At 39.7% G+C, this 27,684-nt stretch overlaps 1 protein-coding gene across 3 annotated transcripts in view; it reads right to left on the bottom strand.

Annotated features, from left to right (window-relative positions):
- Positions 1-27,684, bottom strand: part of Atf6 (activating transcription factor 6) — a 169,856-nt gene that overhangs the window by 7,290 nt on the left and 134,882 nt on the right. The window contains exon 16 of one of the 3 annotated variants that reach the window (XM_087906159.1): positions 22,969-23,204. The exons of the other annotated variants lie outside the window; for them this stretch is intronic. Within the exon in view, the coding sequence (XP_087762285.1) occupies positions 23,200-23,204 (5 nt within the window). The 3' untranslated portion in view covers positions 22,969-23,199. Of the gene's footprint in view, positions 1-22,968; positions 23,205-27,684 lie in introns of those variants that run through there. 3 annotated transcript variants of the gene reach the window in all.

Here is a 27,684-nt window from a genome sequence, read left to right as displayed (position 1 = left end):
GTGTGCTGTGAAGAAATGTGAAACTGGAGATGTGACGGTGGTGAGGAATGGCCTGAAGTGAGACGCGCCAGCGGTGGCATGGGCGCAGGAGAGCTGATGGGATGATCAACTCAGCTACCACCCAGGCCTATATCCAGGGCTTCAAGTTGACTTACCCCAACATCTACCCCATTGGTCCAGTGGAACCATAGCTGCAAGATCTCCACGGCTCAGGACAATAGCTAGATATCTGAGAGAAGTCTCAGTGAGGGTTGGGTATTGATGGTGTAGCAGAAACCTGAGGCCTTGAACCAGACCAATAACTCATTGCAATGAACATCTTCAAGTAAAGCTGTCTGGGCAAAAGGATCTACTGCGTGACAGCTCCCAATGGTGCTATGAGAGAGAAGTATGTGATAACGGGACAGAAAGGGTGGAGGAGCAGAGAGGCACATGCCCAGCAGAAATGGAGAAGCAACAGCTGTGATGGGTGCGAGAGAAGGCTGTGGCTGACAGGGGAGCAGGTCGTCGCCCAGAGGGGTTGGCAAGATGTTTCTGTTGTTGTGTTGTTTTTTTAATGTTAACTTTTTTATTTTGTTTTGGCAGGGAGGTTACAAGGGTGGAGGTGGATACGGAAGAACTGGGAAATGAATAGGATCAGGGTGTATGATGTGAAATTCACAAAGAATCAGTGAAAAATTATGTTATTAAAAGAGATGGAGAAAGAGAAACACAACTCACTGGCCAAATTATCTACAAACTAAAAGTCAAAGGATGAAATCAACCTTCCCAGCAAATACCAACAGCTGGTAGAGCTGGTAAAGCAGACTCCAAACAAAACCTAACCAGAAGAATAAGCCAGGACAAATGAGCAAAGGGAACACACTGAAGATCATACATCTGGACAGAGATGACCTCATTTCAGGGATGCAAAGTTGGATCAACATATGCAACTCAATACATTTAACACAACATGCAAATAGACTTAAAAGACAGAAATGAATTAAACATCTCAATACATACAGAAAAGGCACCTGACAAAAGTTCTAGTGCCTTCACGAAAAAATCTTGAAGAAAGTAGGAGCAGAAGGAACATTCCATACAAACGTTTGGTCAATGTTATGTTAAACAGAGAAAAAGCATTTTTTTTTTCTGAAATCTGGAAAGATATACAGGTGCTTTCTTTCTTCTCTCATTCAATAGAATGCTTAGTCTTAGCTAGAGTAATAAGGAAAGAAATAAAAACGATATAAACAGCAAAGTGACTCAACTGACCCTACTTCAGGCGACACCATTCTCTACATAAAAAAATCTACAGCGAAGACCAACAAGACCCTTAGATCTGTGTTTTCAGCAATGCAGCAGGATGCAAAAATCAACCTGCTAAAATCAGTAGTTTCCTTATATACCAACATCAACGAATTTACCAAGAAACTAAGAACAATTATTCCATTCAAAATAGCCTCAATTCCAACAGTAAGAAAATTCCTAGAATTATGTCTAACCAAGAAGGTAAAAGGACTCTACAATCAAAATTCTAAGGCACCAAAGAAAGAAGCTAAATATACTAGACAACAGAAAGACTGTCCATGTTCATAGATTAGCAGAATATTATGAAAATGGCTATATTACCAAATATAGTCTAAGATATACTATGTGTATCTATATAGACCATACACATAGTGTATCTATAAAATTTTATTTTTGCAAGTATATAACTGATTGAACCTGTTTTTATGCATCTCCACCCTTTGTGTTTCTGGTGTAAACCACTTGGGCTCAGCCTTGAAACCAGCTTCATAAGTCCTTTACTAAGTAGCTCCTGAAGGGTTGTACATTTCAAAAAAGAAAACTTTATTAAATCAAAGCAAAAATAAAAAGTTTCTACACAGCAAAGAAAACTATCAGCACATTAACCCTCCCCCTAAAAAAAATTGCCAGCTATACTGCAGACAGGGTTAGTATTTAGAATATATAAAAAAAACTGTAAAAGTTAAAACACCCATATTACCCCCCCCCCCAAAAAAAACAACTCTGCCAGCTTTAGTTGAGACAGGGTTAGTATCTAGAACATATAAAAATAACTGTAAAAATTAAACACTCCAAATTCCAATCAGTCAACAAACACTCTAATGAACAGAACTTCTCAAAAGAGACACAAATGACCCCACAAGAATTTGTAGAAGTATTCAACATCCCTAGTCACCAATAAAATGCAAATTAAAGCTACTTAAGGATTCCATCTCACTCCAGTCAGAATGGCTAAGATCAACAAAGCAACACAAACGCTAGTGAGGATGGAGGAAGGAAGAACCCTTTTCCTGACTGGGGAGTATAGGCTGCACATCCACTATAGGAATCAATACAGAGGCTTGTCACAAAGGCAGAATCATAGGACCCAGCTATATCACTCCTGGGTATGCCTCAGAAAGGTTTCTGGGTCCTACCACAGCTTACTGCTGAAGTATTCACAATAACTAAGACGCCCATCAGTAGATACATGGATAAAAAAACATGGTACATATATACAATGGAATCTTACTTGGTCAGGAAGAAAAGTGACATCATGACACGTTCAGGAAAATGGATGAGACTACAAATTGTTATGTGAAGTAAAACAAGTCAGATTCACAAAAAATTATTGCATGTTTTCTTTTGTATATGAATCTTAGAATTTAATTACGTGTGTGTATGTGTGTGTGTGTGTGTGTGTGTGTGTGTGTGTGTGTGTGTGTGTGTGTATGGGGGGAATGGGTACATGTCATGAAACTAGAAGGGGAACCATGGAAGTGGGAAAAGGTCTTAGGGCGAAGAGACGAGACGAAGAGTAACAGATACATGTGACTTGAGAGTTGGGGTGGGGGAACAGGAACAACAAAAACAAAGAATGTTTGCAATGCCATAATAAACCCAATACTGCAACACTCTTTTCTAAAATACTGAAAGTGCTATTTATGGTTTTAAACACAAGGGCTGGAATCACTGAGAGCTAACATCACATGGCATCAGTGTGCAGACACTGTGTCTTGTATGCTTTCCACATAGTGAATTACATTTTAGAGCAACTGGATCAGAGGGTTTAGAGTAGGGCAGAGCACAGGGGAGAATATTTAAGCCCGTACTTTGACCTTCAACGATGGAGGGAACTGTCAAAGGAACAAACCATATGGATGGTAAAGAGACCTTCATGGGGGAGATTAGTCCCTTTACCCATACAGTTCCTAAAAATTTGTTTATTCATGCATATGGGTGTTTTGCCTGTACATACATCTGCACACCAGAAGAAGTCATCAGGGATTACGGTTATAGATGGTTATAAGCTGCCATGTGGGTGCTGGAAATTGAACTCAGGACCTCTGGAAGAGCAGCCTGTGCTCTTAATCACTGAGCTATTTCTCCAGCCCCACCAGTACAGCTTCTAACACACACACACACACACACACACACACACACACACACACACACGCACACACACACACGCCAGATGAAGGTTAGATCCCCTGGAGTTGGAGTTCTGGTGATAGTGAGCCACCTGGCTGCTGTGGAATATTTTGATCGTACTCTGACACTCTAGACTGTCAATAAAGTTTACTTTAAATCAGAGGGATACTAGCAGGACCAAAATTAGTCATAGAGGTTTTGGAGGACCTAGACCATTTAGAGAGACACGGGAAGTAGTAGGGAGGGACTTAGAAAGACTCTCTTTTTGATTGAGGAAGGTAAGAGTGAGGAGGTCACTGGTTGCTTCTCCACCGCTTCTCTGATCATTCAGGTTCTTACCCCGATATCTGACTACCGAGTTTTTATTGATAAGGAATAATTAGATAAATGCTTCACCTGATGTGGGTGCTGGAAAGCAAATTCCAGTCCTCTGGAAAAGGAGCATGTGCTCTTAGCCCCGAATCATCTCTGTAGCCTCCACTGGCATGAATTTGAAATACTCAGATACATACTGTACTCCCCGCTTGCTTCCTAAGAGGATGAAAGCCTTTTACTTCAGGGACAGGACCAAATTACTCATTTGTATTCCTGGGTGGTCATTTTCCAAGTTGTAGTAAATGAAATGATGAGAGAATTATAAACAGATAATATTTCTCAATCTCAGCTGAATACCCACGACACTACAGCAGAAGCTCGGAGAACTTGGAAGACTGCTGAGTAGTCAACGTGGCGTCTGATTTTGCATTTTCATCTGTGCATCTGGAGCTGTGTTTCCAGGATAGCCTACTCATATACTACCTTTCCATTATCACCATACAAAGCCAAATAGTAACCTTTAAATTTGAATACTTTTTAGTGACAAAGAGCTCAGATTAAAAGTAAAATTCTTCCTGTCCCATTATCCTATCTTTGAACTTCTACACTAGATATGGCAAGCATTTTGGAAGAAAACCCAAAGTTTGACATTTGGTCTTCAGACTCCACTGTTGTGTTTGGGGAAAATGAGCCATAAGGTTTGTCACAGAGAAAGGAGGGACAGCTCGAGACATCTAGTCTGGGGTGTATTCACTGGAATCTAATACACACACTTCAGAGACTTTATACAGTCTCTGAACTGTAAAAAAAAAAAGTTTTGGAAAACAGAGCCTATTAGATTCTTAAAAATTAAAAATAGAAATTATTTAATAAGAAACCACTAGATAAATCTAATAACCTATTCATTTTATACTGTATAATATATTTCTTCTATCGTAAATCCGAGGGGAAATATCCCTGTCCCTTAATAGGTTAGTCACTGCCTAAAACATTCTCATTGGTGATATGTTTCCCCTTACAACCCTTGTAAGTCTCTTTGATTACAACTGAAGCTAATTTCCTTCTTTTCGGCCTTACCAGAGATGCAGAACAGCTGGCTGCTGCTGTGTACCAGCTAACCTCTTCTTTAAGGCTGCTGCTATAGCAACTTAACATTAATTTTCCAAGTTGTGACTCCATGCAATGGCTTTCAAATTATTTATCTTCATACAACTAAATTTGAATGTCTAGAAGTTAGCTAGTGTTTCACACTGAATTATTTTCCAGAAAGTAGAAGATGGAAGAAAGACATTCTGTTAATGTATTTGGAATCATTTCATTTAGCACATGTGACCAAGTTCAGATTTCAAGGCGCCACACCAGCCATTTCCTTTTGGAAGCACAGTCAGTCACTGTGGGGTGTGTGTGTGTGTGTGTGTTGTGTATGAATGCACACACACACATGCACTGCACCACAGAAGATCAAATAATGGAAAACACATGTCAGAGACATGAAATACATATTACTAACTTTTACTGTTTTTTTTTTCCAACTAACTCAGAATCCAGATGACAATTTAAGATCAGAACTGGGCTCTCTAATGTAGTTTCAACCACCTGTAGAAGACATTAGATCCACATACCTGCTGTAGTCTAAACTGATAACTAGAGTTCTTTAATGCCTTAACTATCAAGAGGAGATGAAAGACCTAAAAATATAAGTTCTAAAGGAAAACTAAAGTTTGGATTGCAATCCTAGGAGCTCCTAGCTATGGCTAAAATGACATTGTTGTCTTAAATCCAACCAGGAGGCTCAGGGTAACGCTGGTCTAGGTAGCTTTAAAATAATTCTGTTCTTCACTCCCTTCTCCTGACGGTGAGCTAGGCCATGGTGACTAAGATAAATGCTAGAAGACCATACCAGAACTAGACAGTAAACGAAGGCAGAAGAATTGAGGAAACCCTCTGTAAGACATGCTAGACACATTCCTGCGACGCTGGGACTGAATGCAGGGTCTCTACCACTGAGCTATGCTGCCAGCCTGGATATTTTTATGAACTTAGGCGTCACTAAGTTTCCAACGTCTCTAAAGACAGGAGACTACAGCAGCACTGGTCTGCTCTGGGAGATCTTATAAAACAGTTCTCGGTTTCATATAACCCAAGCAGACAGTAAATGAGATTGTCACCACTACTGATGTTTGAATTACTGCAAATAAAGGAGGGCAGATTGAGAAAGAAGCTCATGGTTAGTCTATGTAAAACAAATTGGCATCCCACAGCCTAGGCTGGCTTTGAACTTTAGGCAATTCTCCTGCTTCACCCTTTCCATTGCTGAGATTACAGGTGTGAGTCACCATGGCTGGCCCAGGGTAACCTGCTTTTGCCTTGGTCCCTATGGTGCTGGGCTGTGGGCTGTTTACACAGTGAGTGGGAAGAAGAGCAGGAGCTGTACCATTCACTGCAGGAACAGCAGAGATGAGGCTCCTGCTCCTCCTTTAAGATGCTGCCCTTGGTTACCAGGTGAGCACCTCTGGAGAGCACAGCACCTTCAACTGATGCCAACAATTCGCTACTCAGTGTGAATAATGATCTAAGAAGGTCCTGAGAGGGGGCCTGAAGACTTGGGTGAGCCTCGGAGAGCAGGGGAGGAAGGGCCCTGAGAAAGAACAGGGTCAGAATGTGAGAGGTTGGGACAGAGCACATATTTTAATGATGATGTCTTCAATGTTAATGTGAAGGGCTCTGCTAAGAGGGATTCATGGGTCTCCGATGAGAGGAACATGGTAAACATTAGGTTAAGGAGCTGAGACCCAAGTTATGTAAAAAAGACCCATAAACCTTTCTCCCTCTCCAAATGTATACTTAATTTAAAAAGGAAGGAAGGAAGGAAAAGGGAAGGAGAAAGGGAGGGAAGGAGGGAGGGAAAGTCATGCCTGCCTGGGAGACAGAACACAGAGGAGTCACAGTGCAGTGAAGGGGCTCTGGGTTGACGCTTCTACCAATAGATACATGGAAACCACAACATTCTCAAAAACATCCACCTTGTGTGCTGGGACTTTTGAAGCACACAGAATTAGACGGAACTCCGATACAAGCCTGGTGAAATGAATAAACCAAACATTTTACATTTAAAATCCATCAGGCAAATGAAAAGGAGAAGAGACGAAAGGCAGCGCGCGCGCACCGGAATGTGTTTCTGAACGCTCGGCAGGGGCGGCGAAGCCAGGAAAGGTGTCTGAACATTCCAGGCAATGTGGAATTCTGAACAGCTTGTAAACACACAATAACTGAATTAAGCATAGTCTGCCAAGGGGCTATTAGTTAAGAGATGACTAACACAAAAACCAGAACTCTGACTGTAAACAGAACTAAACCAAAAACTTACATAAAGCCTAACTTTTAAAAGTGACAGGACTTGACTCGTGCTTTGTAAAGAAGTATATATAAGACAGACTTAGTTACTTGTTATTGTGTGTATGTTTACCTGTGTGTCTGTGCACCATGTAAAGAAGTACATGTAAGACAGACTCAGTTACTTGTTATTGTGTGTATGTTTACCTGTGTGTCTGTGAACCATGTGTGGCAGTAGCTGGTGACTGCAGAGACTGGAAGAAGTGTCTGATCCCTCGGGATTGCAGTTAAAGATGGTTTACAGCTGCCAATGTAGGTGCTAAGAACTGAACCTATGACCTATGAAAGGACAGCCAGGACTGAGCCACCTCTCCATCACCAGAGACAGATTCTCATCTAGAATCAGACACCAATTCTAATGAAGAAGTTTGCTCTGTGCAGGTCTGGCTGGTGCCAGGGTATGCTGCTGATACCTGCACCCGAATCTGGGGACATAACAGACAACTTCAAGGGAAACGAAATGGAAAACACAAGAGCCAGAAGCACAGTGACTAAAGAATAACGACATGCCATACCATCATCTGTCTGCGGTGGCTTCTCACTTCCATAAGGTAATTCTACTGAGCCAGTATAACTCTAGTTGTGACACACATCCTGGTTTTGGGCACTTCAACATACCACACATTGCTAGTACTCTTATTTCTACTTGGGGAAAACCCTTTTCTGCTGTTTCGACCCACTCAGATTCTTCTACATAGTTCAACTCTAATAATCCCTAATTTAATAAGTCCTAATTTAAGTATTAACTTTTAAGAAACCATCCATGAGGACTCCAATGCTGGTATTTACTCTTATAAGTAATATGGAAATGGCCCATTTCCTTAAACAATGGTAAGTAAAGAAAAGGAAATTAGGCTTCTTTAAAAGGAATGGCTGACACAAACTGGGAGTGGGGTGAAATGAAAGGGGCTGAGGGTAGTGAGATGGATGCTCTCCCTCATCACCTGGTAACAGCACGGACTGAGTAACTGTCACACTGCAGATGGTGACACACATGAAGTATCTGGAGATGGAAGAACACATGTAGGGACATACAGTTCCCAGCAATTGTCACAAATGCCCTTTGAGAGGAGAAATTAAAAAGTTTCTCTGATGAGAAGATTTTAGGATTGAAAGTGATCAGAGGCAGAGAAAAAGATGAGGGGGATATCACACATTCAATTAAAACAAAACTAAATTTGTTAAATAGTTTAGGTTTTATAGACACTAAAAAATGGGGATTTGGATAGGAAAGAGTTTTGTCCTGTTAGATTAGAAATGACATCATAAAATGTGTATACGGGACTAAAATAGTGACTATATAAAATCCAAGGAACCCTTGATACCTTTAGTAGTCATGATAATTGAAGGTATTACTAGGAACAAGCAAATCAAACAAACAAACCAACCCTGATTATTACTATATTAGTCTAAGTTTCATTGCTACATTTTAATATTTAGCATTTTCATATGGGCTTAATATATATTAAATTTCTAGGAACATAACTGTTGATGATCTGCTCAATAAATACATCTCTGTACAAACCCTGATCATCTAATTCTCATAACAAAGTCTTGAATCAGATATAATTAAGATTATTGCTGTTATTGTTCCCATTTCTGAGACAAAGTAACTAAAGCACAGACACAAGGGCCTCACTGCTCACCTGGAAAATGACAAAGTGGACCTTGACTTAGGCAGTGGGGCTACAGAAGCCATCCTTAAAACTATTTTATTAGGTTAGGAATATTTTTTTCCTAAAATTATAAAAATCAAGAAGTATTTATCATTAAAAAAAATCAGACTATTTTCGGTATTAGAATCACTATCTGAGGATATCCTGATTAAATGGTAGGTACCCAGAACCAAAAGAGATCAGCTCCAACATGTCTCATTCAGTTGGTTCTTCTGATTATGACACCCCCCACCCCCCTAAAAAACTGTTTTGTTTTTTTTTAATTGAGTCTAATGGGTGAATAATGTGCCAGTTCCTTTCCTTCTCATATCTTAACAGCTAGATTAATGTTCAGAAGCCCTTTACTGTAAAATCCAGACCCACAGATTAACTAACCAAAGGCAGGTTATAGGTTAAACCTCTGTGATCATAATGATGGTTCAAGAATGAACTATAGCCCTTCTCTTGTTTGTATCTGTCTGTCTGTCTAGTTTTGATACAGGGACTTACTATGTAACCTTAGCTAGCCTGGAACTCACTATGTAGATGAGGCTAACCTTGAACTCATCCAGATCTGTTTGCCTTGGCGTCCTGAGTGCTGGGATTAAAGGCATGCTTCACCATACCCAGCCTCCTTTACTTGCATTAAAAAAAAAAAAGGTCAATGAATGGGAATTCCACCTTCTTTCCAGAAGGTCAAAATGGACTGTGCAACCCTCCTGTTCACGATGTCGGCCAGGCTCAGCTGTTACAAGATCACTGACAAAGAATTCCAGACCATGGGAGAATCTTTAAAAAAAAAAAAAGCAAGCAAACAAACAAACAAACAAAAAACAAAAGCAAAAAAAAAAAAGAGGCCTCATAAAACCAATTATTCTCAGTTTATCAAAACCCCTGGCATATTTTTTGATCGTAGAGTAGAACCATAACATGTTTTGGGCCTCTTTGCTCCTTGGTTCTTGAGGATCTGCCATAGTCATGAAATGACAAGTGAACATCTGTACTAGGAAGTTTGTGAGCAGCCCCCCCCCCCCCCAGAGGAGACAGCTGTGACTGATGGGCTCCTCCACGGAAGGCAGCAGGTCTCGGGGCAGAAGTTAAAAAAAAAACCTTGCCAAAAAGGACAAGACCACATCAGATGCTGTCTTTACATTTGGATACAGAGTCCATTTCAGCAGTGGCAAGACAGTTAGTTTGCTGTGATTGTACGAATTGAAATGAACCCAACAGATCTACAAGACATGGTCTTCATGAGAAGAAAACAACACAATGACAGGAACTCTGAGAACAGAAGGGTTTGGAAAGTCAAGGAGACTGCAAAGGCCAAAACTATCCCCACAAAATGTTTCTGGAGATTGAGTGAATGGTAGAGGTAAGGATTGCATAATGAGTGATCAGCCATGAAGGGGCAAAATTCTGAGAGGACCAAGAAACTGTAAAAATTATATATATAAAATATATTTAATAGAGCTTATACAATATGATTCAGAAAAACTTATTCAAAAGTAGAAACACCTGTGAAAAGGTTAAAATGATCAGAACTGAGATGATATAATTTTAGATAATCTAATAAATTTCATTTTCTTATAAACAGAAATATATAGAAAGCACTTTTATGTTCCTCTTGCTTTTCTTTGTTTTCTAAGAAAAATGGTGTGTCTCTCCCTTCCACACCTGGCTAGGTATACAGCATCTTGGAACACAGACAAATTTGGGAGGTGGAAGTTAGCAATCTCCTGAGATTTCACAGAAACATCCCAGTGGGCTTAATTTCACAGAGAAAAGCTCCTAGGAGGAACCACACTAAGTCAGCTCCCTGGGGGCAGACATTTTAGTCACTGTGGAACCCTTACAGTACACAAAAGATTCACTTATCAGCATTTATTGGAATAGATCAATGTGTAGAAATAACCCCAAAAGAGGCTGACTTAAAGAGGGTGCAGGTTGAAATGAATACTCAGAGAATCTGTGCTAAGCAGAGATAAAAGTCACCTCAAGTATATATCGTAGAGATTAAGTTTTTGTATATGTATACATGTGCATATCATATGTATGTCTGTGTATGTATGTACATATGTGTGAGCAGGTGTATGTACTTGTATATATGCTCATGAAAACTCTGAACCATCTACCTTTATTTTTGAGACAGGCTCTCTCACTGGCTGAGCTTGCCAAGTGGGCAAGGCAGCCGTGCAGAAAGCCTCAGGCATCCTTCCTGTATCCACTTACCCAAATGTGGATGTGCCATCATTCTCAACTTCTAAAATGTGTGTTCTGAGGATGTGACCTGGGTCTTCATATTGAATGGCAAGCATTTTACTGAGTGAGCTATTTCCCAACTCCAGATTCAGTTTTTAACTGTAAAATTTCTTCCTCTTTGGAGCAGAAATATGGTTAAGAACAGGCTGGAGGTCAGTTTCACAAGTCAATGTCTGTAACGTTATTTGCTATTCTGAATCTCTTTTTTTCCATTGACATGCCAGAAATCCCCAATCTAAATTAAATTTGAACACACATTAAAAATCTAGGGCCTTGGGCTGGAGAGATGACTCAGTGGTTAAGAGCATTGCCTGCTCTTCTAAAGGTCCTGAGTTCAATTCCCAGCAACCACATGGTGGCTCACAACCACCTGTTATGAGGTCTGGTGCCCTCTTCAGGCCTGCAGACATACACACAGACAGAATATTGTATACATAATAAATAAATAAATAAATATTTTAAAAAAAATCTAGGGCCTTTGAGTACCCACATATGTTTAATTCCCTCAGCTCCTTACAACAAACAGACAACTTTGCATAAGTAGAATCAAGCAAATGGCTCTTCAGAAAGATGTCTGGGTTTCTAAGTTGTTGTGAGATATTTGGTTGCCACTGCAACACTCCAAGCCTGTGTTAATAAAGTTAACTTTGAGTTAGGAGGTGGAGCCGGTGACCAGTCTATCAGAATTAGTCACAGAGAAGCCAGTGGTATGGGTAGAGAAGACACACAGGAAGGAGGAAGGAGGGACTTGGATTTTTCGTGGTCTCTTCGATCTGGGAAGTGTGGAAAGAAAGACAGCTGGTAGGTCCTCTGAAGTTTCTTTGATCTATCAGGTTTTTACCCCAACTTCTGACTCCTGTGTCTTTATTGACAACAGAACAATTGAGATAAACACTTCACTTTGTTCTAAGTAAGAACCTTACTGTTCTGCAACATTTCCCGTCCTGCAAGCAAGTCTTACCAACAAAAGGCAAGGCAAGTTGCAAATGTGCCTGTGATCTAGCACCACAGAGGTTGAGACAGGAGAATCAAGAGTTCCAGGCCAGACTGGATCTAATATTGATTCCTTGTCTTAGAAAATAAACAAAGAAACAAACAAAGCAACAATAATCAGTAAATCCAAATAACATGCTAAGATCTGCAATGGATAACCCAGTTTCCCAACCCCATTCTTAGGTAAAATATAGTTACGTACTAAGTCACTTAAGAGTTTTAACATCTTAAAACCACTGTATTTATCTGTGTAACATGCCGGGTTTTTTGTTTTGTTTTGTTTTGAATCTTAAAAGTCACCAGCTAATGCAGATACCACTTTCTGCCAAAGACACAGCTGGTGAAAGTCCTAGTCTGGTCAATAGCTGGAACCCACTCTGGCATTTCCAACACTCATTCCTGCAGATGAAATAATCAGAGACACTCAATCTGGAAAATACTGAGAAAGAATTTTCCCTTTTCCTACTACTGGAAACAGCCTGAGAAAGCACTAAGGAAGCTGTTTCCGTGGTGCTCAGGTAAGCAGTCCTGGAGGCCCTGACTGAAGCTGGAAGTCACTACAGACAATATTCTGATACCCTACACCAAAAGATTAGGAGCACCCTGGCTACTAATCTTCTCTCAAACAAGTGATTTAGGATTATGGAATGTTTTTGATCTCCATAAAAATAAAATAAATTAGAAAATACTATCCTGTTTCTATGAATTTTGATACATACTTTTGATTTATAATAATGTTGCTTCCATAAGAGAATACATTTTTGAGTTTATATAAAGTGACATATAGATAGTCTCTATCAATGTGGAAGTAGTTTCATTCTTTGCGCTCTGAAGAATTCTTTTTCTCAGCAGGTTGGGCAGCCTCGCTCCTTTCTGTTAATCAGGTACCTTTGAGCCTCTCCTTCTCAGCTTTTGTACCATTCAAATTGAGCAAGAATCTGTGGTACTTGATCATTCACAAGCCCCAACCAACCCTGCCTGGACTTCAGTAAGAATTCTTAGTCCTCTAGCAAGACTCCCTCTTAGCTCATGTTTCTTTCCTCTTGGTAATTTTCCAGTTATGGATACCTCCTGAACACTCTTCCCGTAGGCTGTAAATTTCTAATCCCTTTCCCCCAACTGCAAGACATCTTTATGAAGGTCTCTAGACCTACTGCCACAGCCATCAGTGAGTAAGTCTTCCTTACTGTGGTCAACAGGTGCCAGGAATAACATTTCTTTAACATTGTTAGCTGTTGATGTCTGTTCTATTTCTTTCAGAAAAAGGAAACAGTAACACTCAGGAGACTCAATCTTGGTGTATATCTCTGTTGGCAAGACTCCAAGCAGCACTTTAGAAAATTAAAAGCAAGTTATAAAATGCTCTGATGGGTAGATGTCATGCTTGGTCTGCTGAGGAGAAGTAAGAAAGCAGAGGAGATGCCAATGTGCAGAATGCCCAGGGATAAAGTCCAGTCTCTTGTTTTCTTTGTTTTATAAATGTCATTGACAGAAACCAAAGATCTTTTTTGTTGGTTTGTCGGGCTTTGAGGATAAGAGCTGCCATATTGCAAGTTATATATGAAATAAAAAAAACAGCATAATTAGGTACATGTAACATTCCAGTAGTATTCTATCAGCTGTGAAAATGAAAAACATGGCTGAAAAACAGAAACTGGATGAAGCATAAACCTAATTATTGATCTTATCAATAAAAACAGAAATCGGGGTAAAACCTTAAAGATCAGAGAAGCAGAGGAGCAGCCACAGTCCCTCCTCCCTTTTCTGTTCCTCCATCCAAAAAGGCTGTCCTGCCTCAGCCCCACCTTACCATTCCTGTTCCTCTCTCTACAGTCCTCCAAACCTCTATGGTCAGCTAGTAGCTGTCCTGTCTCAGCCCCACCTTACCATTCCTGTTCCTCTCTCTACAGTCCTCCAAACCTCTATGGTCAGCTAGTAGCTGGCTCCACCCTCTAACTCCAAGTAAGCGTTATTTGTCGGAACACAATGAAAATATCACAAAAAAACTCAGTCTTCTCTATCCCCCTAGGTCCTTATGGAATGTATTCCAAACACAGCCTGAGAAGAGCTTCAAGGCTAAATTCCCAGAGATTCCTAGTGGTAACCATGGGACTCACACCATTAAGATTTTTTTTTAAGTCAAGGATGTCATTTGAATTTCTGGACTCCATAAATTTCCTTGTGCTTGTTGGTGGAACATGTCCTACTAGGGCTCATTAACTCAACAAAAACTTGCCTTTCTAGAAGTCAGGCAGCTGTCTCCCTGGTGTTAACACCAGGTTTAAAATAAATGAGGGTCCTCCCCATGCTCCTCCTAACATTCACTCTAATCTGTTGGTGGCTGCAGGTGTGAGATCAGGGAACTTGTGGCACCTTACATAAACGTATTCAGATGGCCTGCTTCTACAGAGGACCCGGGTTTGAGTCCCAGAACCCATAGAGCAGTTAACAACAGTCAGTAACACCGGTTGCAGGAGACCTAAAACCCTCTTCTGACTTCCTTGGGTACTAGGCACACATGTGGTACACATGTATACACACAAGCAAAATGTTTTACAAATAAACCAAAAAGAAATAAAAATAAAAATTTAAAAAATATGTAAGTGGCAGACACAGGTAAGATGCTCATAAAAGCAAATGACTGAGGACTCAGCACATCAGGGTAGAATCAGGATAAACTGTTTTCAGCTAAGATGCCTAGTCAATGTATCAACTATCAATGCACACTCATGCATGTAACATGTTTGGTCTAATGTTTACATAACAGTTACTATAACCAGGTAATTTATAATCAGGTTCTTAGGAAACATATGTGGGAGGGACTAATAACATTTCACTGGGTGGAATATGAAAAACTGCAGACTATAACAGCATGTTGACAGCTAACAGAAATAACTAAACATTTTTAGGATTCTACTTATTGCTGTTTTATGGGATAATTATATATCTTATAATGAAAAGTCTTTCTAGAAAAAGCAGAGAAAGAAAGGAGTGACATTTTGGGAAAAGTAAAACTTACTGGATTCTAACACATTCTCTGGTACAGTGACAAGAGTAATGGTTCCAATAAATTAAAGACATTTCTGTCCAAACAAATTCACAGAGCTGCCTCAAATCCATGTGCACATATATAAAAGTGTTCAAAAGACTAATTCCTTCCGGATCTAATGGAAATAGAGTAAGACAAGGGTGACCGAGGGTGCTGGCATTTTATTTTCAAATAAAAGTTTTAGTATAAATTAGAGATCAAATCCCAACTTCAGCACATAACTTGGGTTCTTCCTTTCTCAGACTTGTTCTACATGGCCTCAGCTGCAGGCTCACTGTGTCTTCAGTCACTGTGAAGTCGTCTAATAGGAATGAGAACCATAGTCTTTTTTCAAGCTGTGGATATAGCAACTCATATTCAGAAACGAGCTTGAAAAGTGGCCTTTTCTCATAAAGATACAAAATCTCTTTTTGGATAAAATCTGCAACTGCATTTTAATCTCTCTCAAAGAGATTTCTGACAAAGAAAGTAACCAGGCTGAGACAACATCAAACATTGTATTTAACCTTATTTGCCAAAATTTGTACAGAGTTGGACAGTCAAAGCCTTGCTTATGGGTGTACGTTCTTAATTGAAAGTGGCAAGGGGTGCAGGGCCATGCTGTAGACATACTTCCTCTCCTGAGCCAGATTCCTGGCTTGCTTTCTGGGTTGTCTGGCCTGTGGGTAACCCAGAGGAAGCAGCATTTGGAGTTTCCCCGTGGCAGAGCTGGTTGTATGAAGCTCAGACATCCTCAGTATAAAACAGCAGGGTGAAAAAAAACATACATTTTGTACAATTGGAAGGAAGGTAAGAATCAGCACATGGCAATTAAGGAAAGTTACAGAAATATCCACATCCAGCTCCAGGAAAAGCTATATGCACAGAATTAAGTAATTTATAAAGAAAATAGATTATTTCGTGTAGTTTTGTGATGATTCAAGCTAGAGTTAGGCCGGTCTTAGAAATGACATATTCTCCCATTTCAGACCTTAGGAATCTGAGGCCCAGAAATTCTTAGGTTAAGTTCTGTATTTATTCTCATTATTACTGCTTCTTGGAGAAAGTCCAAAGGAGGGCTGGCCCACATCCTCCATAGGATAAAAACTGAGGAACAAGTACTTAAGATGCAAATCACTTTAAAAATATTCACAATTAACTGGGGTTTACTAGAACATTTTTTCTGGATTTTAGCTTACTAAGACTCCAAACTGAAGAAGCATGAGACGTGGACCAGAGGACCAGGGCTACTGAGCTCGAACACTTTCCGAACACACCACTGTAAGGAGAAGCCTCTTGGATCTTCCATGGTCTAGTCTATTTTTACTCATTAAATATTTACTGAATCACTACTGGGCCAAGCCTGGTGTAGGTGTTTGAACTGAAAGGGGAAAAACCCACAAAAGTTTCCTCTCACAGGCTTTACATTCTAACGGTGAGGCATGAGTGGACAGGAAATAAGAGAAGTAAATAGTGTGTTTGAAAACGATGGCAGACGGGGTAAAAGGAAGGCACGAAATGGTACAGGCTACACCGGAAGCACAGAAAGTCACCTGGGGTGCGCCACTGAGAGGAATTCTTTTGATTTCAGGGTCTACAGTACTGAGAAAGGCAACCAAGTAAGTATCTGGTAAAGAGCATTACAGGTGAGAAAGCCAGTACAAAGGTCCTGAGGCTGGAGCATACCCCAGGGATATGAGCAGTAAATAGGCCAGCACAGCTAGGATAAGGCATAAGGAGACAAGGCCTTCTTGGTCACCCAGATTGAGCCCTTTACTCATATGAAATGAGATGAGATGCAAAGAGAAGGTCTGAGCAGGAGCTACGAGGTTATTCTGACTACCAGCTTGTTTATTTCAAGGTACAGGAGAGCAGGTTACATCTGCACAGTTCTTAAGGACTAATTGTGATGGTATTGTTCTAAGGTTTTCAGAACGTTAAAAGATACAAAATGTGAGTGCTCTTACCATGGTGGAGTTGGTGTGGCAGAGAGGAAATGGCAGCTTTATAATTATGGACCTAAAGGCTAGCTCTTCCAGTTACTAGCTAGCAAGTTTTTATGATTTTGTCTGTAACAGAGAAACTAATACCTAACCATATTTCAAGAGATAATTATGCTAAGCAGCTATCACAGCAAACAACATACACTTTCCAATATAGCACGGGATGAAGGGTGCCTCTGCATTCCAGAGCACAGGTAATATCTCAGAGCATCAGCACTCCTGGGGTCTAGCCTGCCCTCCCACTACTGACTTCATGGTCTTAGGGAGAGGAAGTCCACTGTTGATTCATTCAGTTTACAATGGCTGCTGCTTTCCTGGGGGCAGTGTGAGGGCTGAGGAGTAAATACTTGCAATGTCACTGTACAAAAAGAAAGACTGCGGTGTTCCTACTGTTCCTACAAGTGTGACCAAGACTGATGAAGACAATGAAAAAAAAAATCCAGGGGAGTGGCTGCATTGGAAACCAAAAGATTTAACTGTTTATCCTGAAAGCAGTATCTAGAACACTGTTTTCTCCTTGTTCAAACACACATAGGGAGGATAAGAGCAGGAAGTGGAGGGAACCAGGAAGAGACAGGAGGGAGGAAGAGGGAGGAGGAAGCTACTTGCAGCAGCGCATCTCTATCACACAGTAGAAACCTTTCCGAACAAGAAACAATGGCAAACATTAAAATTCTTAAGTCCTCATTAAGATTTACAAAATCTCTAAAAACATTGGCAAATTTCCTATCTCTCTTCATTTTTAAGGCAAATTTGCCCAATCAGCTTCTTATAACTGGGTCTTTTATTTTGACCTGAATCCCTGACATTGTTTTCCAGGCTTCAATGAAAACATCGGGGGCCCTTGCTGTTAGCAACTAGATCACAGCACAGTTTATATGGGCCATGGCTAGGCTCATAGAAGTCAAGCTGCAGCCTAGAAACTGGGTTGCTTTTGACTTAGAAAGGGTAGGCCATAAATTTCTTCAGAGGACCTCCTTTTCCTGAGAGTGAAACAAGCAAGTAGAACAACAAAACCTTCAAAGCAGAGAAGAACTAAGGACACCCAGCTCCTCCCCAGGCCAGCGGTGACTTTCACTTTCATCCCATTAGCTCATGCCATCAAAATCCCTCCGAACACACAAAGCTACCTTAGTAGTTTAGGGCATCACAAGCCCTAAACAAACAAAGTACAGTCAACAGATATTACACAACCTTTAAAAGGCTACAAATATGCTTAATTTAGCCTTTATTTTTAAAGCAGAGACTGAAATTCCCAATTTAATATAACTCAGTATAGTCAATTAATAGGGTCTTATAAATATAAGTTTTTCCCCAGATTTTTAAGGCAATAGGTATGTTCTTCCAATGAAAGTTTGTTTCTATGATCAATATGATTCAATTACATAAATATTTATATAGCAGCTGTATGTGCTGGGCAGTATGCTGGGTGTTGGAGAAACAGAGATGAGTAAGACCTGGCCCCCAATCAAAGCATTTGACATCTAGTAAAAAAAGCAGCTATGTAAACACACATAACAGGGCCCAACTGTGTGATGGGTAGGTATATGGTGCAGTGGAACGGAGGCCGGTGCCTACGCTGACGGGGTGGGGTGGTAGAAAGGTGACAAGAAAGGCTTCCCGAAGGAGATGCGCTTGCGCCAGACTTTGAAGGATTCTTTTGAGCTAGGGAAATCCTAGAGTGGGTAAGCATAAGGAAATACAAAGAGTCTGGGGTGGCCTACTGTGCACGGTGCTGTGGAAGGACAAAGTGTGAGGTGAGACAGGAGCCAATGAGGCAGGGAAGGGAGAAGAGGCCTCCACAGAATTTAGGATGAACCCCAGTGGCAGTGGGGAGTCACTGCAGGGCTCTAAAGAAGTGAGACACAGATTCAGAAGTGGAATTTACTAAACAGGACGTTCTGGAGACAATGTGGGAAAGAGAGATGGTGGGGAATGGCAGCAACAATGAATAGATAACTCAGCCCTAGCTTTACATGTTCTGTCCTGTTTCCTCAGGAGCTAAGAGCTGTACTGACCTGTATCTACCAGTTAAGATAAAAACACAGGAGAATATTTTCCACAGAAGTCCAGGGTATAAAGTACACCCCACTTGATGTGTGAGGCACATTCTGTTAATAGCTTCAGTTTGTCTCTGAAAAAAGATCTAATGTAAAAGAAGAATATTCAAATCAGACTCTGAGGCCAACAGTGACTTTTTGGGCAACACAACGATACAGCCTACTGCAGAATTTTCAGAAACAGGCTGTTCAGAGGGGTTCTGGAGAAATAAAGGATTAGGAAGGGATTACTGAAGAATTTGCTACATTTCCTACATTACTTTCAATTTGTAAGCTGCTTTTTATTGGGGCTAACTTTGGTTATACTACTGAAAAACAGACATACATACTTTTGTAGTTATGTATACTCAGAAATTAGCACAACTAAACATATAAAAGCAATAAAATACTTTATGAGAAAGAAGCATAATGGTTTATAGTGTTGATGGGTGGAAAGTATAAAGCCAGGAAAGGGACCAACACATACTGTTCATTTAATCTGTAAAACAGCCTTTATAACTGTAGATGGTGGTGGTGCACGGTTTTAATCCCAGCAGTTGGGAGGCTGAGGGTCATAGATCTCTGTGAGTTCAAGGCTATCCTACATAGTGAGTTCAGGTCAGCCAGGGCTACATAGCAAGATGCTGTCTCAACAACAACAACAACAAAGTTGAACATTATCAAAACAACAACAAGCAGACCAAAACAAAACCTTATGAGGTACCTGGCAGAGCCGCCTTATTACTACATCACAAATCTGAGTCTTAGATGTTTATACTAATTTCTCCAAATGCACAGATGTGAAGTGGCAAAATCAAATTTGAACTCAGGTCAGAGCTTGCTGTCATGGGAAAATATCAGATGTGTGACTTAGTAATAAGGGAACTCTACTAGGTACCTAGTGCAAAGAATGTTGTTCCAAGAAAAAAAAAATCAGAGTATGTGGAGCTGGTTATGACTCTGTCTTAGGAAAACATGGGTTACTGCAGGAGCCAGGTTTAGGGTCCCTGGTGGTGGAATGACCTCACTCTTTAGAATAAAACACAACAAAACATGCTAACTGGCATGAAACATTTGTTCTTTGCACACGCTTATAAAACACATGGTGGGTTGGGGAGGTTGCTGAACTTAAGACCAAAGAGAAGAGCAGTGAAGAAACAGACACCCCAATTCTTACTATGGGGAAACTTAGAGTTGAATCTCTGCTCCCAAGCATTACAGGGCTTTATAGTGGCTCTTAGTTATGTACTTTCTTTAAAGGGACTTTGGGGAAGATGAGGTGCAGTCAATCAAAGCTTTGCTAGCACTGGAAAAGTCTATGAACCATAGGAACCAGAGGACTCAAAAATAATAGCACATAGGTCTGTCACTTTCAAGTCCCTACTACATCAGTGGCTTCTGTTCATTGTAAAGAATTTCCTGCTCCCTCCTTGACCAACTGCCACCCACCTTCCATCTCTACTCCTCTCTCCAGCACTGATGACAGATTCCAGAACTCGTGTATGCTAGGCAATATAGTGGTAGTCCCCTCTGTGTGCTGTGATTTTCATAAATGAATAAAGAAACTGCCTTGGCCTGTTGATAGGGCAGAACTTAGGTAGATGGGGGTGGGGGAGGTGGACTAAATCTTGGGAGAAAGAAGGGCGGAGTCAAGAGACGCCATGGATCTGCTGCCGGAAATAGATGTGCTTTGTTGGTAAGCCACTGCCAGGTGGCTATACACAGATTAGTAAAAAATGGGTTAAATTAAGATGTAAGACTTAGTCAATAAAAAGCTAGAGCTAATGGGCCAAGCAGTGATTTAATTAATATGGTTTCTGTATGATTATTTTGGGTGTAAGCTAGCCGGGTGGCCAGAAAGAACAAGCAGCCCTTCCTCCTACAACCACTGAGCCTCCTAGGTTCCTGTTTTAAATTTTAAGACAGGGTCTTGTTTAATTGCTTAGACCTTGAATTTGTAATCCTTCTGTCTTAGCCTTCCACATAGCTGAAATACAGGTATAAAATACTAGCTAGCACTCTTGTTTCTATCAAAATTTTCATCAGGTTCTGTGAAGTACTGCAGTTACAAATATGAAAGAAGGTCTGGCTGGTGCTGTGTGAGGGGCATCACGTTGTATCCTCTGCTCAGTACTCATGCTGGGATTAAAGTCATACACCACCACACCTGTCCTCTGCCCAGGTAGCCTACCAGAGCTGATGCAGCTTCCAGGGAGTCCTCATGCAAAACACAAGCACTTGCTTGGATGAACTTTGCTCACATTGAAAAAACATGTTAAAAATGATCAAATATTATTAATCATTTTTTCACAGAGTAAAGTGTTATATTTACAGTAGCTGAAATCATATAGCCACCACCAGCTACCTGCCAGACTATCTACTTAATTTCCAATTATCACCTTGTACATGGTTTCATTGTTTTCAGGTGGCTCGTTACCATTTACCTGGACATTAGGAACCATGCTTCTCCTAAACAAAGTGAGCTACTGCTCCTTCAGGATAATAACTATACGAATTTTACAAAGACCACAGAGGACCTGTCAGGAATGTCTCTGAATAAAAGTTGGCTCAAATCAAAGTTTTTATCAAGTACCTTTTTAAAAAATCACATTAGCTAATTTTCTTTTTCTCTGGCATATATTTTCAAAGTAGGACCAACTAAATTAAACATAAGAGAAACAAATTCCTTAGTTTAGTAGACTGAAAGATTACATTCCAGGTTGACTTCCCCACAGCATCTATGTGGTCCCTGAGACATTCTCAGCATAGAGATGAGACTACAACATATGCGTGAAGAAAATCTCACATATATTTCAGAAAATATGAGCTCAGAATGCAGTGCCAATGTCTAGGCATGGAGTATGCTACAGAGACAAGCAGGGGAGCAAGGCAACATCAGAGTAGCAGTGTGTGCTGACATGAACTCTGAAAGACCCATGAGACTTCCCTATGTAAAAGTAGAAGCAGAAATAAAAAGGGGGTGTACGAATCTCACTGAAAATACAAATAGTTAGATAAACAAACTAATAACAGGTGTTTTGTAGTTTAGCTCTTAGAGAGATACCTCTCCTCTGATAAACAGAAAGGATCCCAAGGAGACATCACTCCGCTTCATCAGCAGAAAAATGTTGAGTTGTATTCATGATAGAAACATTTCTCATAAATAAGTCTCCAAGAGACAATAAAAATGGATAAGACAATATGTAAACAGTTGAACAGGTCCTTTAAAATGAGATTAATTAGATATGTGAACATTAGCCCCTTATCCTCAAGTATAGCAAGAATGTTCTACTATATTATACATGAGTTTATATAGATATTGAGGTGTGTACATTTTTTTTTATTCTGGTATCTCTCAGATATTAGCACAATGATGAGAACCTCAGGAATGTGACTTGAATTGACTGTCTACTAAGGTACTTACTGATTAACTGTATTCAGGATGGGATTCCCTGGAATAAAAGGGAGACAGTGGCACTGACAAGCTAGCCCAACTGTCAGCAGGTTTAAAAAAAAAAAGCAAAATTAACAGTCCTTGGAATGAGTAGACAAGAGATTTATCATGTTCATGACCCAATTCTTTTAATGGTTCTCATTAGTTATCACAGTCTTAGTGTGAGCAGTTTTCCTGGAAAAATAAATGTTCACACACATAGAAATATAGACAAAAATGCGAGGAGAGAGACTCTTTCTCTCTACTACTAATTGTCATGTTATATTTGAATACAGAACTCGTTTGTTGGTCTGTGACGGCTAGTTTATGAAAGTAACTGATGGTTACTTTTGGAAAATGTTTTCTAAAAGAAGGTTTTATATGTTTAAGTGCCAAGGAAAAATAAGCAAACTCTGAAATTGAAGTGTCCTAAATTCAGATGGAATAAATTTATACAATTTATTTAATTAGATAAACTTAAAATCTCAAAAAAGCTGTACTTTATAGTCCTCATGTTTCTTCATACTTTAACATAGTGGTGAAACAGCTCTTCTGGTTATCACAAAGACACAAGAAACTAGTCTGTGAGCAAGTCGTACTGTGACCTGAAATGCTTCTTCTCTGTTGCCCATCATGGATGAGTTCATCAGCACAGTACCTTCTACTCTGCAATTACAGTAACAAATTGGCATTTAGTTTCACTGTCTTCATTCACTCACATGCTGTGCTTAAGAGAAAGGCTAAAGATATTAACAGCAAGTGATCTATAGAACACTGGCTGCAATGGACCATGACGTCCTGTTATGATCATTTGAACCCTCTCAGTTACCTTAAAAGTTAAGTATGACTAATACCTATTCTGTATAGTCTCTGTGAGGGCCAAATACAAACTATATGCCAATGAACACAGAAAATCATATAATGCACATAGTGGGTGCTCAAAAAGAGATAATTGAACCTGAACTTAAAATTCTAAACTACTGAAGCTTCATGGAAACATCAACACTTGTCCTTACTGTAGCTTATGTATTCAAGTATCTTCAGCAGAGGAATTGCTATCAATGATATCCTATGTCTTCCTATTTTGCCTGCCACCTCAAGGTGCAGCCCAGCTATAAAGACCCTGGATTTTGCAGATGATGGAGAAAAGCCTCTCATAGCTGATTAAGTACAGGTAGATGAAAATGAAGGCAACTGAAGGAGATGGTGGAAGGACATCAAAGTGAGTCACGGTAGCTCTAGAGCTGTGATAGGGGTAGGGCACATGGGGGCCTGGGAGAGGGGGTGTGAAAGTTACATTAAAACTTTCTAAGTGAAATTTGTGCATTGTAAGGTATTCAAACCATTTTCTGTTGCAGGAGATTTGATCACACTGTGTGAAAATGTGTCACTGTTCTACCTTGCCTACCAACGCATTTCTGATTGATCTAATAAAGAGCTGAATGGCTAATAGCTGGGAAGGAGAGGATAGGCAGGATTTCTGGAAAGAGAGGGACTCTTGGAAAAAGAGAGGCAGAATTAGCTAGCAAGACAAGGAGGGAGTCAGATATACAGAATGGAAGAGGGGTAAAGAGTCACATGGCAGAATGTAAATTAACAGAAACGGGTTAATTTAAGTTATAAGAGCTAGTGGGACAAGCTTAAACTAAGGTAAAACTTTCATAATAACAAGCCTCTGTGTCATTATTAGGGGGATGGTTGTCCAAAGACAATCTGACAAAAAGAAAAAAAAAGACTCACTACATTTGGCATCTAATGTGGGGCAAGAACACAGAGCCCACGGCTTGCAGTGTACAGAGGTATGGCCCTTTTAAGAGACTCTGCTATGCAGTTGAGCACTTGAATGGTACACAAATAGATAGGATACTAGATAGAAACATCTGTGGCAGAGCAAGTCCAATAGCTTCCCAGATCTGGGGTGGGTAAAAGCTCCCAGCTGCACCTGCAGGCATAAGACCTGAAGTGAACAGAGCTAGAAACTACCAGTACCATGTGTTATGTGGAGCTACACGGTGGGTAGCCTAGCAGTTTAAGGTTAGGTTCACACAGTCAGAGAAATGATGCAGACGAAGAAGAAAGAATAAGAATAAGAATAGAAAGAGGAGGAGGAGGAAGAGAAGGATGATGAAGAAAAAGAAGAGGAGGAAGAAGGGGAAGAAGAGGAAGAGGAAGAAGAGGAAGAAGGGAAAGAGGAAGAGGAGGAAGAGGAGGATGAGGAGGAAAAGGAAGAGGAAGAAGAAGAAGAAGAAGAAGAAGAAGAAGAAGAAGAAGAAGAAGAAGAAGAAGAAGAAGAAGACAGTTCAAGACCAAGAAAATCTCTGAACATGGTACAGTATGCTTGGAAATGTGCTTAGGTGCTGAAGAAAGAAAATAAAATGAGTATAGACAGTCATACAAAAAAAACAGTTAAAAAATAATAAAGTCTTTAAAGAAAGAGTAAAGTAATATAAAAAGAATAAGCCATGTAAGGATAAGAAATACACAGGGTATCTAGATCCTGCATGGTGCTTTGTAGGTTTTAAAGTTTTTAAATGCTAATGAGCAAAAACCAACAGCTACTGAGATACTGGATTATGAGGAAAACTGCTGAATTAAGTCAGCCTATATATGTCAAGGATATCTTAACTTCAGAATGGAAGTCAGAAAATATGTTATGCTGTATCAGAGGAAAGGGTATACCTTTGTTTCCATAGGAAGCAGTGATATGGATTCCTTAAAAATTAATAAAAACCAGATTTGATTGGGGAAGACATCCTGAAAATCTTGGCAGCAGATATGAAGGAAGAAACCAAGGAAAACTACAAAACAGATGACATGCATGCAGACCCCTCAACATGGGAACAGGGATGAGATATGATACATCTTGTTAGCTACAGAGTTCTCATGACTTACTATTACATGCCATTCTTTCATATGACATAAATGGAGATTTATATTATAGTTTGGTTATGCAGTCCAAAAGGACTTATAAAGTCTGCTCAAACATAGAACAGAGAATCATCCTTAGCTTATTTGTGCACATCATACATTCCATATTTGTGTTAAAGCAGATATGGATGTTATCTTTTAAAAAATTGTTATGTTTTCAGAACAAAAGAACCAGACACCAATGAAAACAAGTAGCCAAGTGACCCAGCCTCTCAAAATGCCTCTGTTGCAGTTTCCTCAAAAATCTGCTTCCAGGACAAGTTCAAAGTGGGTATCTAGGATGGTCCAGCCTCATAGATTACTCCACCCAGGACTTTCTCCTAGGTTTCCTAAAGATGATGTTGCCCCCATTTAGCAAAAAGTAATTTTAAGAACATGAATCCCACTTTCTCAAGAGGTAGGATGGCTAGTTTTTGGTTATTTGGCAGATAATGGATGTTTGTTATCAGTTAGGGGGTTGGTTGCAAGTGATCATGGTCAGGAAACAAACTAAGCAAAGGAGGTTAGATTCAGGGACCTCTTTCTGAGAACAAAAAAAGGAATGATATAGGAATGAAAGGAAAAAAGAGTAGATTATTGAATCTACTTCTAAACTAAAAAACAACTATAACTCTCAAATATTTTACAATGGAATGGATTTTTGTATCTTGTTACAAATTTAAGGTTATGTTTGTAAGAACATACTATACATATGTTTCTACTATTAAGGATTTTTGTATATAAATTTTGATATAAAGTTAAGATTATTTTTGTTTTAACATACTGCATATATGTTCCTACTCTTGTTTAAGGTACTGTACCTATGCAAATCATTTAAAATGTATTGTAAAATTCTGGTCTTTGAAAACTATTATTACAGACTATTCAGGATAATTAAGAAATGCAGTAATTAGTCATCTATAACAACCAAGCTTGTAGTCATGTTAGATTTGTTTCTGAAGTCAATCAGATATGTTTTAGATAGACAGGTAGTCTTTAAACACTTCAGAGACCTACAGAATATGGCTGTTAAGATATTTTAATAATATAAGGCTTTTCATGGTAGTCAGATATGTCTACTCCTGCTAGCACCAATCTACTTTGGAGAAGATGATGGGCATTAAAGAACTTCCACGTGGAGTTTGCTTTCTATGTAGAAAAGCTAGCCATTTTGGACAAGAAATAGCCCTTGCCTCAACTGCTGACATTAAGCTGCCCAAGTTGGAGGAGTAGGACACAAAAGAAGGCAACTGCCAAACTTTGCCAAGACAAGGTAAGAGAGTCCTTTAAAATTCCTGCTTCACAGAAATGTCTGCCAGACATTCTAGGCCTGTAGGTTGAAGATGGATACCCCAATGTTGCAGTCTTTCAAGAGTAGTTGTTAAGCAGGAGATTTAATGAAAAAAAAGTGTCCAAATTAAAAAAATTAGTCTTAATTTCAGCTCCAAGTCACCATAGTCGTTATTATCAATATCATTATCATCATCATTAATAAAAGCAGCAATAAAGAGAAAGAGAGGATAGAGATGGGTTAGTAGTGACACACGTGAACTTAATAGATTATATTTGACATAATCATAAGTAAATGGAAAAATAACATTGGTTTCACCAATAGAAATATACCACATAGAATCTGAAGATATTCCACTATGCTCATCTATCATCAGTTTTCCCAAGAGATATGACAAGACTGAATTCATTCTAAAGAGAATGACCAAAACTGGGATACTAAGAAAACAAGTCCAAAGTGATTTCTATCCAGATGTGATATGATCCCAGCACTAGGGAGGCAGATGCAAGCAGATTGGGTTTTCTTGTCAAATTCCAAGATCAGGGTTACAGAGAGAGAGTCTGTCTCAAAATAAATAAAAGGAAGGAAGGACGGACAGAAGAAAGAAAGGAAGGAAGGAAGGGTGGAAGGAAGGGTGGAAGGAAGGGAAATGACTTTTGAGGTAGGCCTGGTGACATGACAGAAAGAAAGAACAGACCTCTAAAAGCTGGGTCTTGGAATGTAGAGATTTAAAGGGTATGCAATGTGCAAACAGCCGAGCGTTATCATGAAGAGGAAAGATTACATTCATCTATAACACTGTGGATTAAGCAAGAGACAGAAAAGGAACAATTTACACTTGCCAGAGCTATTTAAAGCAGACAGACTATCCCTGGAAGTAATTATATTTCAACTGGTTGGCCACTGAACAAAATGTTTCAGAGAGGATCCAAACCCTGACAGGGAATT

Source organism: Myodes glareolus, chromosome 5 (assembly GCF_982192425.1).
Source record: "Myodes glareolus chromosome 5, mMyoGla1.1, whole genome shotgun sequence".
NCBI classification, from domain to species: Eukaryota; Metazoa; Chordata; class Mammalia; order Rodentia; family Cricetidae; genus Myodes; species Myodes glareolus.
The sequence above is the reverse complement of the archived record's forward strand: the minus strand, read 5'-3'. Positions and strand labels throughout refer to the sequence as shown.